The sequence below is a fragment of the Belonocnema kinseyi genome, chromosome 2 (assembly GCF_010883055.1).
Source record: "Belonocnema kinseyi isolate 2016_QV_RU_SX_M_011 chromosome 2, B_treatae_v1, whole genome shotgun sequence".
Classification (NCBI taxonomy): Eukaryota; Metazoa; Arthropoda; class Insecta; order Hymenoptera; family Cynipidae; genus Belonocnema; species Belonocnema kinseyi.
Window position 1 is genome coordinate 69429933 of NC_046658.1, and position 12165 is coordinate 69442097.

The 12165-nt window shown below is 28.2% G+C and overlaps 1 protein-coding gene across 1 annotated transcript in view; it reads right to left on the reverse strand.

The window, feature by feature from the left end:
* LOC117168027 (solute carrier family 2, facilitated glucose transporter member 10-like) overlaps positions 1 to 12075 on the reverse strand; it is a 13627-nt gene extending 1552 nt beyond the window's left edge. The window contains exons 1-5 of the mRNA XM_033353346.1: positions 11957 to 12075; positions 11106 to 11498; positions 5982 to 6548; positions 4616 to 4974; positions 1029 to 1251 (exon numbers count right to left, since the gene is read on the reverse strand). Coding sequence (XP_033209237.1) covers positions 1029 to 1251; positions 4616 to 4974; positions 5982 to 6548; positions 11106 to 11490 — 1534 coding nt within the window. The 5' untranslated portion in view covers positions 11491 to 11498; positions 11957 to 12075. The remainder of the gene's footprint in view (positions 1 to 1028; positions 1252 to 4615; positions 4975 to 5981; positions 6549 to 11105; positions 11499 to 11956) is intronic.
* Between the last annotated feature and the right edge of the window lie 90 nt (positions 12076 to 12165).

The following is a 12165-nucleotide window of genomic DNA, read 5'->3' on the forward strand; positions in this document are numbered from 1 at the left end:
CCCGATTGATACATTTTAACAAAATAATTAAACCCCTATTCTGTCAAATAATATTTTTGAATTTTTGAAAGACGTTTAAAGTTATGTAATGTGTAAAACTTCAAGAAGAAACGAATTTAACTTATTTACGACCGAAATTTGTTGATCTCAGTTTTTTTAGCTTAAGCACTTTTTATGGACAGTGTTTTACTTTTTTTTTTTAAAGAATTAGGGATTTTCCTTTAAAGTGTGAATTTGAAAACCAAATTATTCGAATCAAATATATAGTTTTTTCGACTGACTTCTTTTGTTCTTGCCTTTTTTTTATCTTAAACAATTTAAACTAATAACTATTTCAGAAAAGAATGAAGAAAGTTTTGTTCTCACCAAAAAGTAAAATATTGGTTGTAAAAAAAATATTTGCCCTTAATATTGTAGTTTCGAAGAATCATACATTTAAGAGAGAAAGTAATTTTTCTATTTAAAAAAGTGAAATAGTATTCATAAAAAGGATTTAAGATAAACAATAAGAAACATGTAAAAAATGTCCTTTTTTCACAAAAAGGTAGTGTCTATAAAATAGGTTTAAGATAGAAACGATAAGAGCAGACAATTTTGGACACAAAAATCTTTAAATCTTTTTCTTCAATATTGAAGTTTCTGAACTTCGTGGTTTTCGAGAAAAATTTAAAAGAAATGAATCTTTAAATGCTTTCAGCACGTCCTAAAAAACTTGTTTAAAGATATTTTTTTTCATGTGAGTAAAAATTCGAAGGATCATGACATTTGTACAAACTTGAGAAACTTTGGTATCCCAAATCTGCTATGTTTAAACATTTTAAAATTTACATATATTTTTTCTTCTTTTTCTTTGATGTTTTACAGATTAAATAACTTTGAAAGTTTTGTGAAAATTCGAAAGTAATTTTATGAAGCAAACAAAAACAGGGGTTAACTATTTCCTTAAAAGATATAAATTGGGGGGGGGGGGGAGGCTTTTGTAAAAATATATTTAATTTTAAAATTGGAACCCTAATAGAGATACTTACTCGTTACTTTAAAAATCGATTCAGAGACGAGTACGTGAGAAATCCAAACCACGATTACAAAAAAGCCAATCGATCTTCCTCTGATAGTCGCTGGGAAAACTTCACAGATAATTAAAAGAGGAACTGGACCAATTCCTAGAGCGTAGGCTGATTCGTAGACGAACAAAGTTATTACAGCAAGAATTTGAAGACCACCGGTCAATCCTTCTGAAGTAATTTGAGACTGGAAATATTTTTATTTTTGAAATAATTTCAAGGTATAGAATGTGGATTAACTTAGAGCTGTAATTTCGGATTGCAGAATAAATTTCAAGTGTAAACATACATAGGATCATCCTTAAACTACGTTTCCAATTGTTGTCCTCCGTCCTCCCCCTCTTTGACAATCGTTGATTTGCCCCCCCCCCCCCCAGAAAGTAACGTAACCTTTAGTCAAAAACCGATTTTATGCGTATACTATTTTTTTTATTTGTTTAATTTAGATTAGTTTAATCTAGATTAATTTTCAACAAAAAAACGAACTTTTAACAAAATAGTACAATTTTAACAAACAATTGAATTTTTGCTTAAAAAAGAAACATTTTTGACCAAAAATAGAATAGGTAAATTGTCAACTACTAAATTAATTTTTCAACCAAAAAAAAGGAATAAAAAAAAACAGTTCAATTTTCAATCAGAGATGAATTTTTTACTAAAATTTTAAATGATCAACTAAAAACGCATTCTTAAGAAAGTACTTTTTAAAATAAAGCTTTAAATTTTTAACTCAAAAGATCAATTTTGAAATAAATAGATTAATTTTACCTACAAAAAAACGAATTTTTAGCAAAATTCAAGAATTCTCAATCACAATGTTGAATTTTCAACTGAAAAAGTAAATTTGTCAACAAAAAGATTAATTTTCTATAAAAAAAGACGAATTTTAAATCAAATTCAAGAATTCTCAAACAAAAAGTTAAAATTTCAACTAAAAAACACGAATTTTTATAAAAATTCAAGAATTCTGAACCAAACAGTTGGATTTTCAACTAAAAAATCTGCCCGCATCGTGGGGACATTCTCCTCGCGCGCGGCTCGCTTCGCTCGCAAGTTTGAGCGGGCCTACGGCGCGCGACGCTTGAATCTCGCGCTTCGCGCTCGAACGTAATTACACCTCGCGCTTCGCGCTCGGATATCTATTCTTTACATTTGGAATGTTTGACAAAAAATTTATCAAAAAGATCTCTTTTAGATGGCAGCTTTTATATGCGTCTTCATATTCTGAATTGTCTACTTAATTAAGTATAGTCAAAGATTAAGTTTCTCAAAGCTCTGTAGGTTTTGAGGTACGCATTCTCATCGTGACACTCGCGCTGCGCGATCGATTTCGAACAGACATTTGTAAACAGGTTTTGTTGGATTTTTTTTCTCAAAACTTTCGTCGTTTTTCCACACATTTTTTTTATTTTACTTTTTTCAACGTTATTTTTCACGAATAAAACAAAAAGTACGCGTCCTATCAAGAAGTGATACTTAACGAAATTGTAGATCTTTTTGGAATAACCATTTTTGTTAATTCATCTTTTTTCGTATCCTACATAGTTTGTTCACAAAATGGCATTTTTTATTTTCCATTATTTTTTGTGCAATCAAAATGTGAATTTTCGATTTTTGAAGAAAATCCAAATATTGGTTATGATAATCTTGTAGGGATTTCAAAAAGAAATGTTTTTCTTCTCTTGACTTTTTTTTTATATCGTGCATTTTTCGGCTTCAAATTTTTATTTTCGGTTGATTAAAAAAATTTTGAAAATGCTATAACTCTGAGAATTTTCTTTTCATCGAAAAAAGTCATTAGGATAAATTGTTTGTTCTTTTCAATACTATAAATATCCGTACATAGAATTTTCAAATTCAAAATGCGCTCACTTCTTGAATTTTTATCAAAAATGGCTGGTTAACGAACTCGTTCTTTCTTTTAGGACCTAGAAAAAGTGTACCAAAGATGGATTTCATTCGTTCATTTTTTCGAGAGTTATCGTTTTTACGGACGGACAGACGGACAGACAGACGCCATCGTGAAACCCTGATTTTCAGATTCAGGGGGTCTCGAAACGTGGAGATCCGTTGAAAAAGTGTGATGTCAAATTTCCGATTTATTTCACAAAAAGTAGTTAAATTTTAAAACCTACTTGATAAATTTTTTACCAAAAAGATGAATTTACTAAACAAAAATATGACTTTTTGATCAAATTCAAGAATTTTCAACCAGAAAGATGAATTTTTCAATAAAAAAAAAATAATTCTTACAACAAAAGATTAATTTACTACCAAAAAAGACGAATTTTCAATCAAATTCAAGGATTATCCAACAAAAAGTTCAATTTTTAGGAAGAAAGATACAAAATTTATTTCACAAGAAGCAGTTAAATTTTAAAACCTACTTGATAAATTTTTTACCAAAAAGATAAATTTACTGACCAAAAATATGACTTTTTAATCAAATTCAAGAATTCTCAACCAGGAAGTTGAATGTTCCAATAAAAAAGATGAATTTTTAAACAAAAAGATTAATTTATTACCAAAAAAGATGAATTTTCAATAAAATTAAAAAATTATCAACCAAAAAGTTAAAATGTCAACTAAAAATGACGAATTTAAAAAAAAAGATTAATTTACTTCTAAAAAATACTAATTTTTATAAAATTGAAGAATTCTCAACCAAAACGTCGAATTTTCAATTAAAAAAAAAGAATTTTCAAACAAAAGAATTAATTTACTACCAAGAAATACGAATTTTTAATAACATTCAAGAGTTCCTAACCAAAAAGTTCAAATGTCAACTAAAAAGTATAACTTTTTAGACAAAAAGATTAATTTACAACCAAAAAAGACGAATTTGTAATAAAATTGAATAATTCTCAAACAAAAACTTGAATTTTTAAATAAAACCATAAATTTCAAAAAAAAAAAAAAAAAGATTAATTTTCTACCGAAAAAACAAATTTTAAACAAAATTCAAGATTTTTCCTGCAAAATTTGAAATCTCAACTAAAGAAGATGAATTTTTAAAGTAAAAGATTAATTGACTACCAAAAAAGACGAATTTTCAACCAAATTCAAGACTTCTCAACCAAAAATTTAAAGTTTCAACTAAAAAATATATAATTTTAAACAAAAAAATGGATTTATCACCAAAAAAGACGAATTTTCAATAAAATTAAAGACTTCTCAACCAATAACTTTAAATGTCAACTAAAAAATATAAATTTTTAAACAAAAAAATTAACTGACTACCAAAAAAGACGAAGTTTCAATAAAATTCAAGACTTCTCAACTAAAATGTTGAATTTTCAAATAAAATATGACCAAAAAGATTAATTACTACCATCAAATAAGAATTTTTCATAAAATTCCAGAATTCTCAATCAAAAGATTGAATTTTCATCTAAAACCATAAATTTCTCAACAAAAAGATTAATTGTTTAACAAAAACATTTATCATCTGGAAACATAATAAGGACGTTACCATATGTACTTTTAAAAAAATTCATTTAATTTCTAAAAGGTTAATGTATGCGCAACGTTACTTTGATACTTGATATTACCTCACAGGTTGTCTTCACTTGTGTCCAAGGTATCGCGTCAGGAGCAGTAATCGCCAAAGGAGTCGGCAATAACGGAAAAGGTGGAGGAGATCCGATCGGTAAATTTGGATTATTACTAGTTTCACTGACATTTGGACCAGATATGATATTTTTGCATGGTTCACGAATGAAGCTGAGAGAATCGTCTCCTCTATCCATCGTTGCCAAAAGCGACAAGAGAGAAATTGTAGTCATACATATTGTCGCGGAAGTTATCAAAGCAGTTCGTCGTCCGCATCTTTCGACAACAACCAACGCCAGAATAGTGCTGAAGACTTTGATAATCCCCAGAGCTATTGCAGCTGCAACCTCTGCATCATCTACAAATCCAAAAAGAAGTTTTTACTGACCTCTAGAACTTTTTCTTCAAGCCCTACTAAAAGAAAGTCAGGAATCGTCAGAAGAAAGTCAGGACTTTTGACCATTTCTAGCCACTTTTATTCCGTTTCTCGATGGAAATCGTCAGAGCTTGGGTTCGAAGGATAATCCTGTTGTTAGAGGTCGTATAATAGAAGGCTACAAAACCTAATCCCTGTTATATTTCTGAAGTTACTTATATTTATTTTAGTACATTATGCAACAAGCGGCCGAGGAGATATCTACTTTCGTCCCGTGTTGCATATAGTATTTTATTTCAATCTCGACCGTGGCCACCTTTTGTTCCTAAAAAGCGGATCCGGCGCATTTTTCTATAGCTTTGTTCGCGCCTCGAATTCTGATCGACAAATTTTTATTTTCGTCCCGCAAATTTTACTTTCGCTCTGGTAATTTCACTTTCGCCTCGCTAATTTCACTTTCAACCCGCTAATTTTACTTTCGCCCCGCAAATGAGGTTTGCGGCAAACATATGCTACTTTCGCCCCTATTATCAGGGGCCAAAGGTGGCCATTTCGGTCGAGTGTGGAATAAATGTATATTCTCTTTTAACTTATATACTAAATGACTCTGACGGTGAATATGATAATTGTGTCTGTTGTGACGTATCTTTTTCTCTTTACAAGATACATTATATTTATCCTAATTTTTAATTTTGTAGGCAAATTTTTAGTTATCTGAAATCGTCCAACCAAGTACACTATGAATTTTAAACTCTTAAATCTGTATATATGCAACATGGGAAAAAATTTATTTTTAATTTTTAATCCTTTTCGATCCTAACAGAAGAGATACCTGATATGACGTAAATGATCATATCTTCGGAAATAGGCAGACTCAACAGGAATGGTCAGGATGTTCGGAATTCGTCAGAACTTCTGACCAGTTGTGAAGATTCCTGACTTTTTTTAGTAGGGTAGGTGTGTAAAGATCATAGAAATATAATCGCTACCTGCACACATGCCCAAAAGAGAAAATAACCTCGGAGCATAAGTTAAAACTTGCTGTCTTCCAGTTCCTTGTCTCAGAATCAACATAAAGGTCATGATGACAAACATCTTGAGGATGTAACACCAAGCAGTGATAGATGCTGATAATTGACTGACGTGTTTAGGCATATTTGATAGTTTCTTGAGAAGAAGAAATGAGGGTGATCTCTGAAGAAAAATGATAGTCGTGATGGCTGTTATTAATGCTGGCACGGATGTGAGTCCAATGACGATTCTCCATTGACATTCTGTGCCTTTAGCTGCTGCGATAATTATGGCGAGGAGAAGACCTACAGCTGTGCCAATCTGATGTAGAGTTATGTTTGATCCTCTCTTTCTTTTGTCGGAAACTTCGGCCATGTAAATACAGTGCGACATTGCAGAAATGGTTCCGGAATAACCACAAATTATTCTGGCAGCGAGAAATAAAATGTAGTGGTTAGCCAAGGCGGATAGCATCGAACCGAAGGTTAGGAATATCAGGGACAAAATCATCGTTAACCGTCGACCGAAGGTGTCTATTAAAAATCCTGAAAGCAAAATTACAAAATATTTTCAATATTGTATTCTGTTGCATGAACCATGATCAGAGTGCAAAAGGAGCTTAAAAAGGCAAAATAGGGTACTCTTTTTAAGCAAAAAGGGAAAATAGTAGAAAGAGTAAATATTTATTTTTATATTTAGAAAGGAAGAAACAGTACTCTCATAAGAAATTGTATAGTTTTTAAATAATAATTTTAAATGAAAAAAAATCAAACTTGTTTGATAAAACAATTTTTATCTGTTTTAAATCGTTCTCATAATCAAGAATATTTATCCTCGTCTAACAATTATTTCATTATTAATTATTATTATAATACTATAATACCATAATTAATATTTTTAATCTAAATTTAAAAACACACTCTTGACTGCTCTTAAACTCAAATTAAAAATAGTTAACGTTTGAGCCCCTAAATATATTCAATATATTCAAAACAAACTATTTGAAAATTCATTGAATTAAAATGTAATTTATTCCCTGAAGTTATCGAGCAATTCTTTAAAATCCCTTCAAATCGTAAAAATACATTAAAGTAAGTAGAAATCATTTGAAATTCCATGTAAATAAATTAAAATTATTTATTAAATTTCTCTTTAAAAAACCCCGATTAAATAAAATTCTTGCGCGCAAAAAACGCGTTCGCGTTTTTGAGTTTTTATTTTCTAATATTAAAAACATCAAGCATTTAAAAATTCCTACACAAACATTCCAAAATTTGCTGAAATATAATCTCTTGAAATTCTTTGGAATATTTTTAAATTACTTAAAAACTTTAAAAACCTTTGAAATTGTTGAAATCCGTAGAAATCCCTTGAAATATTTGGAAATCATATAAATCTAATTAAATAAGTAGAAATAATTTAAAATTCTATAGAAATAAATTAAATCTAAATTATTTATTAAATTTCTCTTAAAAAACCGTTGAAATAAAAAAATCTAATTATATTTAGTATATAAAATAAATACAAATTACAAATATAAAATATATAAATACAATAATATACAGTAATAAAATATACAACATTTATCAATAATATTAATACGATTAATATTATATAATATACAATATGATACATACAAAATATACAGAATTATAAATACAAATTAATATAAATTTAAATATAAAAATCTAATTAAATATAAAAAATAATATATAAAAATTCATCATATCAAATTTTTAAATATTAAGAGCTCTAAAAATGTCTGAAAAGAGTTAAATAATTTAAGAAATTATAGTTAGTAAGGTATGTTAGAAAAAAAGCTTACTTTCGTAATTTTAATATTTTTATGGTTGCCAATATTTTTTATGTATTGGGAAACCGGAAATAATTTATATTTGAAAAATTTACAATTGATAACTCAGAAATTGTTGAATTTTAAACACTAATTTAAACTTGTCTAGGAACCAAAAACAGTATCTATTTTTAAAATTGTGAATTTACGAAGTAAAACAAAGTCGTAACTATGAAAATTCTCAAACTGAAACACCCGTAGCAAAAATACTGTGGAATACAAAATTGTTTACATTTCTTAATTTAAAAAAAACAAACATTTATTAGTTTTATTTTGGTCTCCAAGAAAAACTTAGGTTTCTTCATACGAGAAAAAAATAAATAAAAGAGGCGCTTATTAAATTTGTGTTTAATCGAAACATATTATTAAGATCACTTGAAAATCTTGTAATTCTTGTTTGAATTTTTGTCTAACCAAACAATAATTTTTATAATATGCCTAACATAATGACAATCGTTATTCAAATGTAATATAAAGAATTTTTCAATGATAACTCTGTTATTTAAAAAAAAAATCTACTAGCGATAGCATATTCTAGTTTTGAATACATAGAATAATTTTGTCGATGTAAAACGAACAACTATATTTCCAAATATCGTAGGGTGGCCAATATTTAAAAAAATTTCATTTCCCGGTAAATATTCGTAATTTCTCCCCGTTTAGAAACAAATATACTCTCTTTGCGAAACCCAAAGTTTTTCATATATAATTTGCGGAAGTCAATAAGCACCAGCAATTTTTTTACGAGAAATCTATACTGAGATTCGTTTTATTGCACACTAGCAGTAAATGCACGCGGGAAAATATTATGTTTCAAACATTTTTTAAACAATAATTAATCATTTCGAATTGAAATGGTAACATTTTTAAGTTTAAGTACTAAAAAATTTCGAAAAAAGGACGATGCCAAAACTTTAAAAATAGAATATTTTAAGATTCGAATTTTAGAAATTGAATTATTTTAAATTTAAGGCATCGAAACTTAAACGAATGCAAACGTAATTTAAAACTTTAAAAAATTTCAATCTCCAGAAATGGTGACATTGAAACTTTTTTATACTCAAACTATTTAAAATTTAATTATACTTTTCAAAATTCAACCAACTAAACTTTAATTACAAAATTAAAACTCATGATAGGGAACAATTGTAAATTTAGCGTTTAGCATAAAAATTCAGAACTCTGAAATTCCAACCATTTAAAACTACAACAAAGAAATACAATTAAATACAAACAGCTCAATTTTCCCTGTATTTTTTTTTGAGAAAAGTAAAGATATCAAAAATAAATGATAAGTTTCTACAATTTGAAAATTTGTATAACTTTTTATTATTATTTTGTTTACTTTGTATTAAAAATCTACAAGGTATTACAGAAAGAACAGGATTTTTTATTTGGATATTTGATGTCATAAAACACTTTTAATTTTACATAAACTATTGTAGAAAATTACAAATCTTTAGAAAAAATACAAGATTTCACCACAGTTGAAATGTTTGGTAACTGTACTTGAAATTATGTTGTAAATACTGGTAGTTCATTGTAAAAATGTACAAATTTAAACCAAAAAAATATAAATTTTTAGAATCACTAATTTTAGAATCCACATCAACGTTTCGACTTCTACTTTACTGTCAATTTTTGCAGCATAATTATTACATAAGTTTCTACAAGAAACTACAATTTTTTAATATTACACTTCTGCCAAGAAGTTTTTCTATTATAATAAATCACAGATCGAGCAGCAATTTCAGTTATAAAATATTTTTTAACCCTAACATTTTATCTAGATATCTAATTCTATAAAACGTAATTTTAAATCAGAGTTATTTCTTATTCGTTTAACTAACTTCTATGTAATTTTTTTTAGAAAGAGAAATGCATTTTAATGAAAAAAAAGACTTTATTTATTAAAAGTGTGCTACAATTTTGTTGTTGTAAGACATTAATATTCAGTGACACAGTCATCACTGTTGTATCCATAATAAAACCGATCGATTTTAATAAATTATATCAATTGTTAGAAACAGAGATCGTAAAAGCTAAGTGTTAAAGAATTACTTCACAATACCATATTTATCAAACACATCTATCGATTTAATAATTTTCTCTCTAAAAAAATTTTCTTATTTTTTTATTTTCTAGCAAACATGCTGCAATTTTTTTGTTAACCAGTGTCTTCAGAAATATTAAAGATTATTGTGATAATGAATAAAGTAAAATTCCTAAATAATTTAAATATAATAAAGTATGGCAACCATACTTTTTGTATGTGCAAGGATCCCATTATATAACTTTTTATTTTAAATAAATTATTTTCGATCATAAGAAAGTAATTTTTCTTAAACTTTTGTAAATGCACAAAATTTCAAAACAAAAGTCTATTTTTGAGTAATTATATCCTTACAAATTTTTCTTTGAAATAATTCATTTTAACTAGAAGAAAGTCGTTTTTCTTAAGCTTTTGTGAATACAAACATTTTGGATCCTGGCAGTATAAAAAAGACGGATAAATAATAAAGAAAGGGGAGCGAGGTGCTTTGCTTGCATTTTTTCTAATTTTCTACCTCTTCTTTCAATTGATATATAAATATCTGTCTCTAATGAGCTATTTTACAATGTTATTTAGAAACATAGTTTTCTTATTTCAACTCCTTTTGGGCAATTGTGTTATAAAAATTGACTTTATTGAGTATTTTCTTTTAAAAATCAGATTTTTAATCAACATAATTCTTTTAAGGCCTTCTTGCGCAACTTTTTTACACAATTTTTTCCTTTCGATTCTAACAGGAAATTAAAACTATACAATAAAATATAGCAGAATACAAAAAATACAAAAAAAAGTACATAATTTGTCCGAATAATAGAAAAAAGTTATACTTTACTGTACTTTTGGTAGACATTTATTGCATTCATTCTTAGATTCCTGTAAAAATGGTTTCGAGTTTTTTTGCACTTTCTTGTAACAATTTTTCCCTCGTGGCTTGCTAATTGGAAAATTTCAAAACTTAAAAAAAACGTGCGAATTATAAATTACGTGAAGTCTCCCGGATCTACCGGCTTTTTCTCAGTTCTCCCGGGTGGGTGGCCACCCTGATCGTATATTTAAAGAGAAAAGGGGAAAGTTTTTCGAGAATAGGGAATGAAAAAAAATTAAAAAAAAAAAAAAGAAAAACGCGGCGAAATAGGGTAAAGCGTATGGACCCTGTAATATATTAGACCATTATTGATGTCCTACTCTGTAACTTACCTCCAAATAATCCACCAAAAAGAGCACCCACAAACCATACTATGAGGATTGTATTTTCCTGATGACAATTCAGATTAAAATCGTGTTTCATCAAAGGTGTTAAGGGCTTCCCAATTCCCATGTCATATCCGAAAGCAACGCCTGATAATCCTGCTACTAGAGGAATCAGAATATTTTGGTTTCCTAGTGTGAGAGGAGTCAAATTTGTTGTTTCCTTGGGAATGGGTTTCTTCAATTTTTTCGATGGAAGACATTGATAATCTTCTTTCAGTACGGCTATCACTTCTTCATCGGACATTTTTGTCCAATTTCGTACCTCATACTGTAGCTTTGTGATAGGTCTTCTGGTTTGGTCGGTACTGGATCGCCGACCAAACAACCGCATATTGATATCTATATGCAAAGGTAAATGAAAATAATTAACAACTTAAGGCACTAATAAAATCAACATCATTATAAATTACATAAATATAGTGCGCAATAAACTGTTCAGTCTTTTATTTAAAAGAATAGAAAAGAATAAAAGGCGGTTTTATTATTCAATATAAAAGGAAGAAAAAAATTTTAATGTTACACAATATCAATGCTTTCTAATTAATAGAGAAAATAATTTGAAATTTATATAAGGCCCAAGATACATGTTTTTAAAAGTTCCTAGAACTAATATTTAAGAAACAAAAAAAAAAAAAACAAAAAACGAGCCATGTTTTTTTGGAAGAGTTCTCACTTCTCCAGAATTATTTCGATAACTCTTATTGAAAGCGCCTATATTAATTAATTTCATTTGCAACATCTGATTCTAACCAGGCCACACCAGAATCTATTAAAATAATGATAATTAATCAACTTACGGTAAATAAAATGTCAAAATTATTTACGAAATTTGACAGTCCCTTCGTCTCGCGTCAAAAGTCGATGAAGGTCCTCCTAGGGGAATTTGTATGATCTGGGAATATTGACAAACTACCACAACAGGCTGCCGCTACCCGGAATACAAGGAACATTTTTGTTTGAAACGCGTGGCTGCACTGGAAAATGTATGAAAATACTCAGTCTAAAT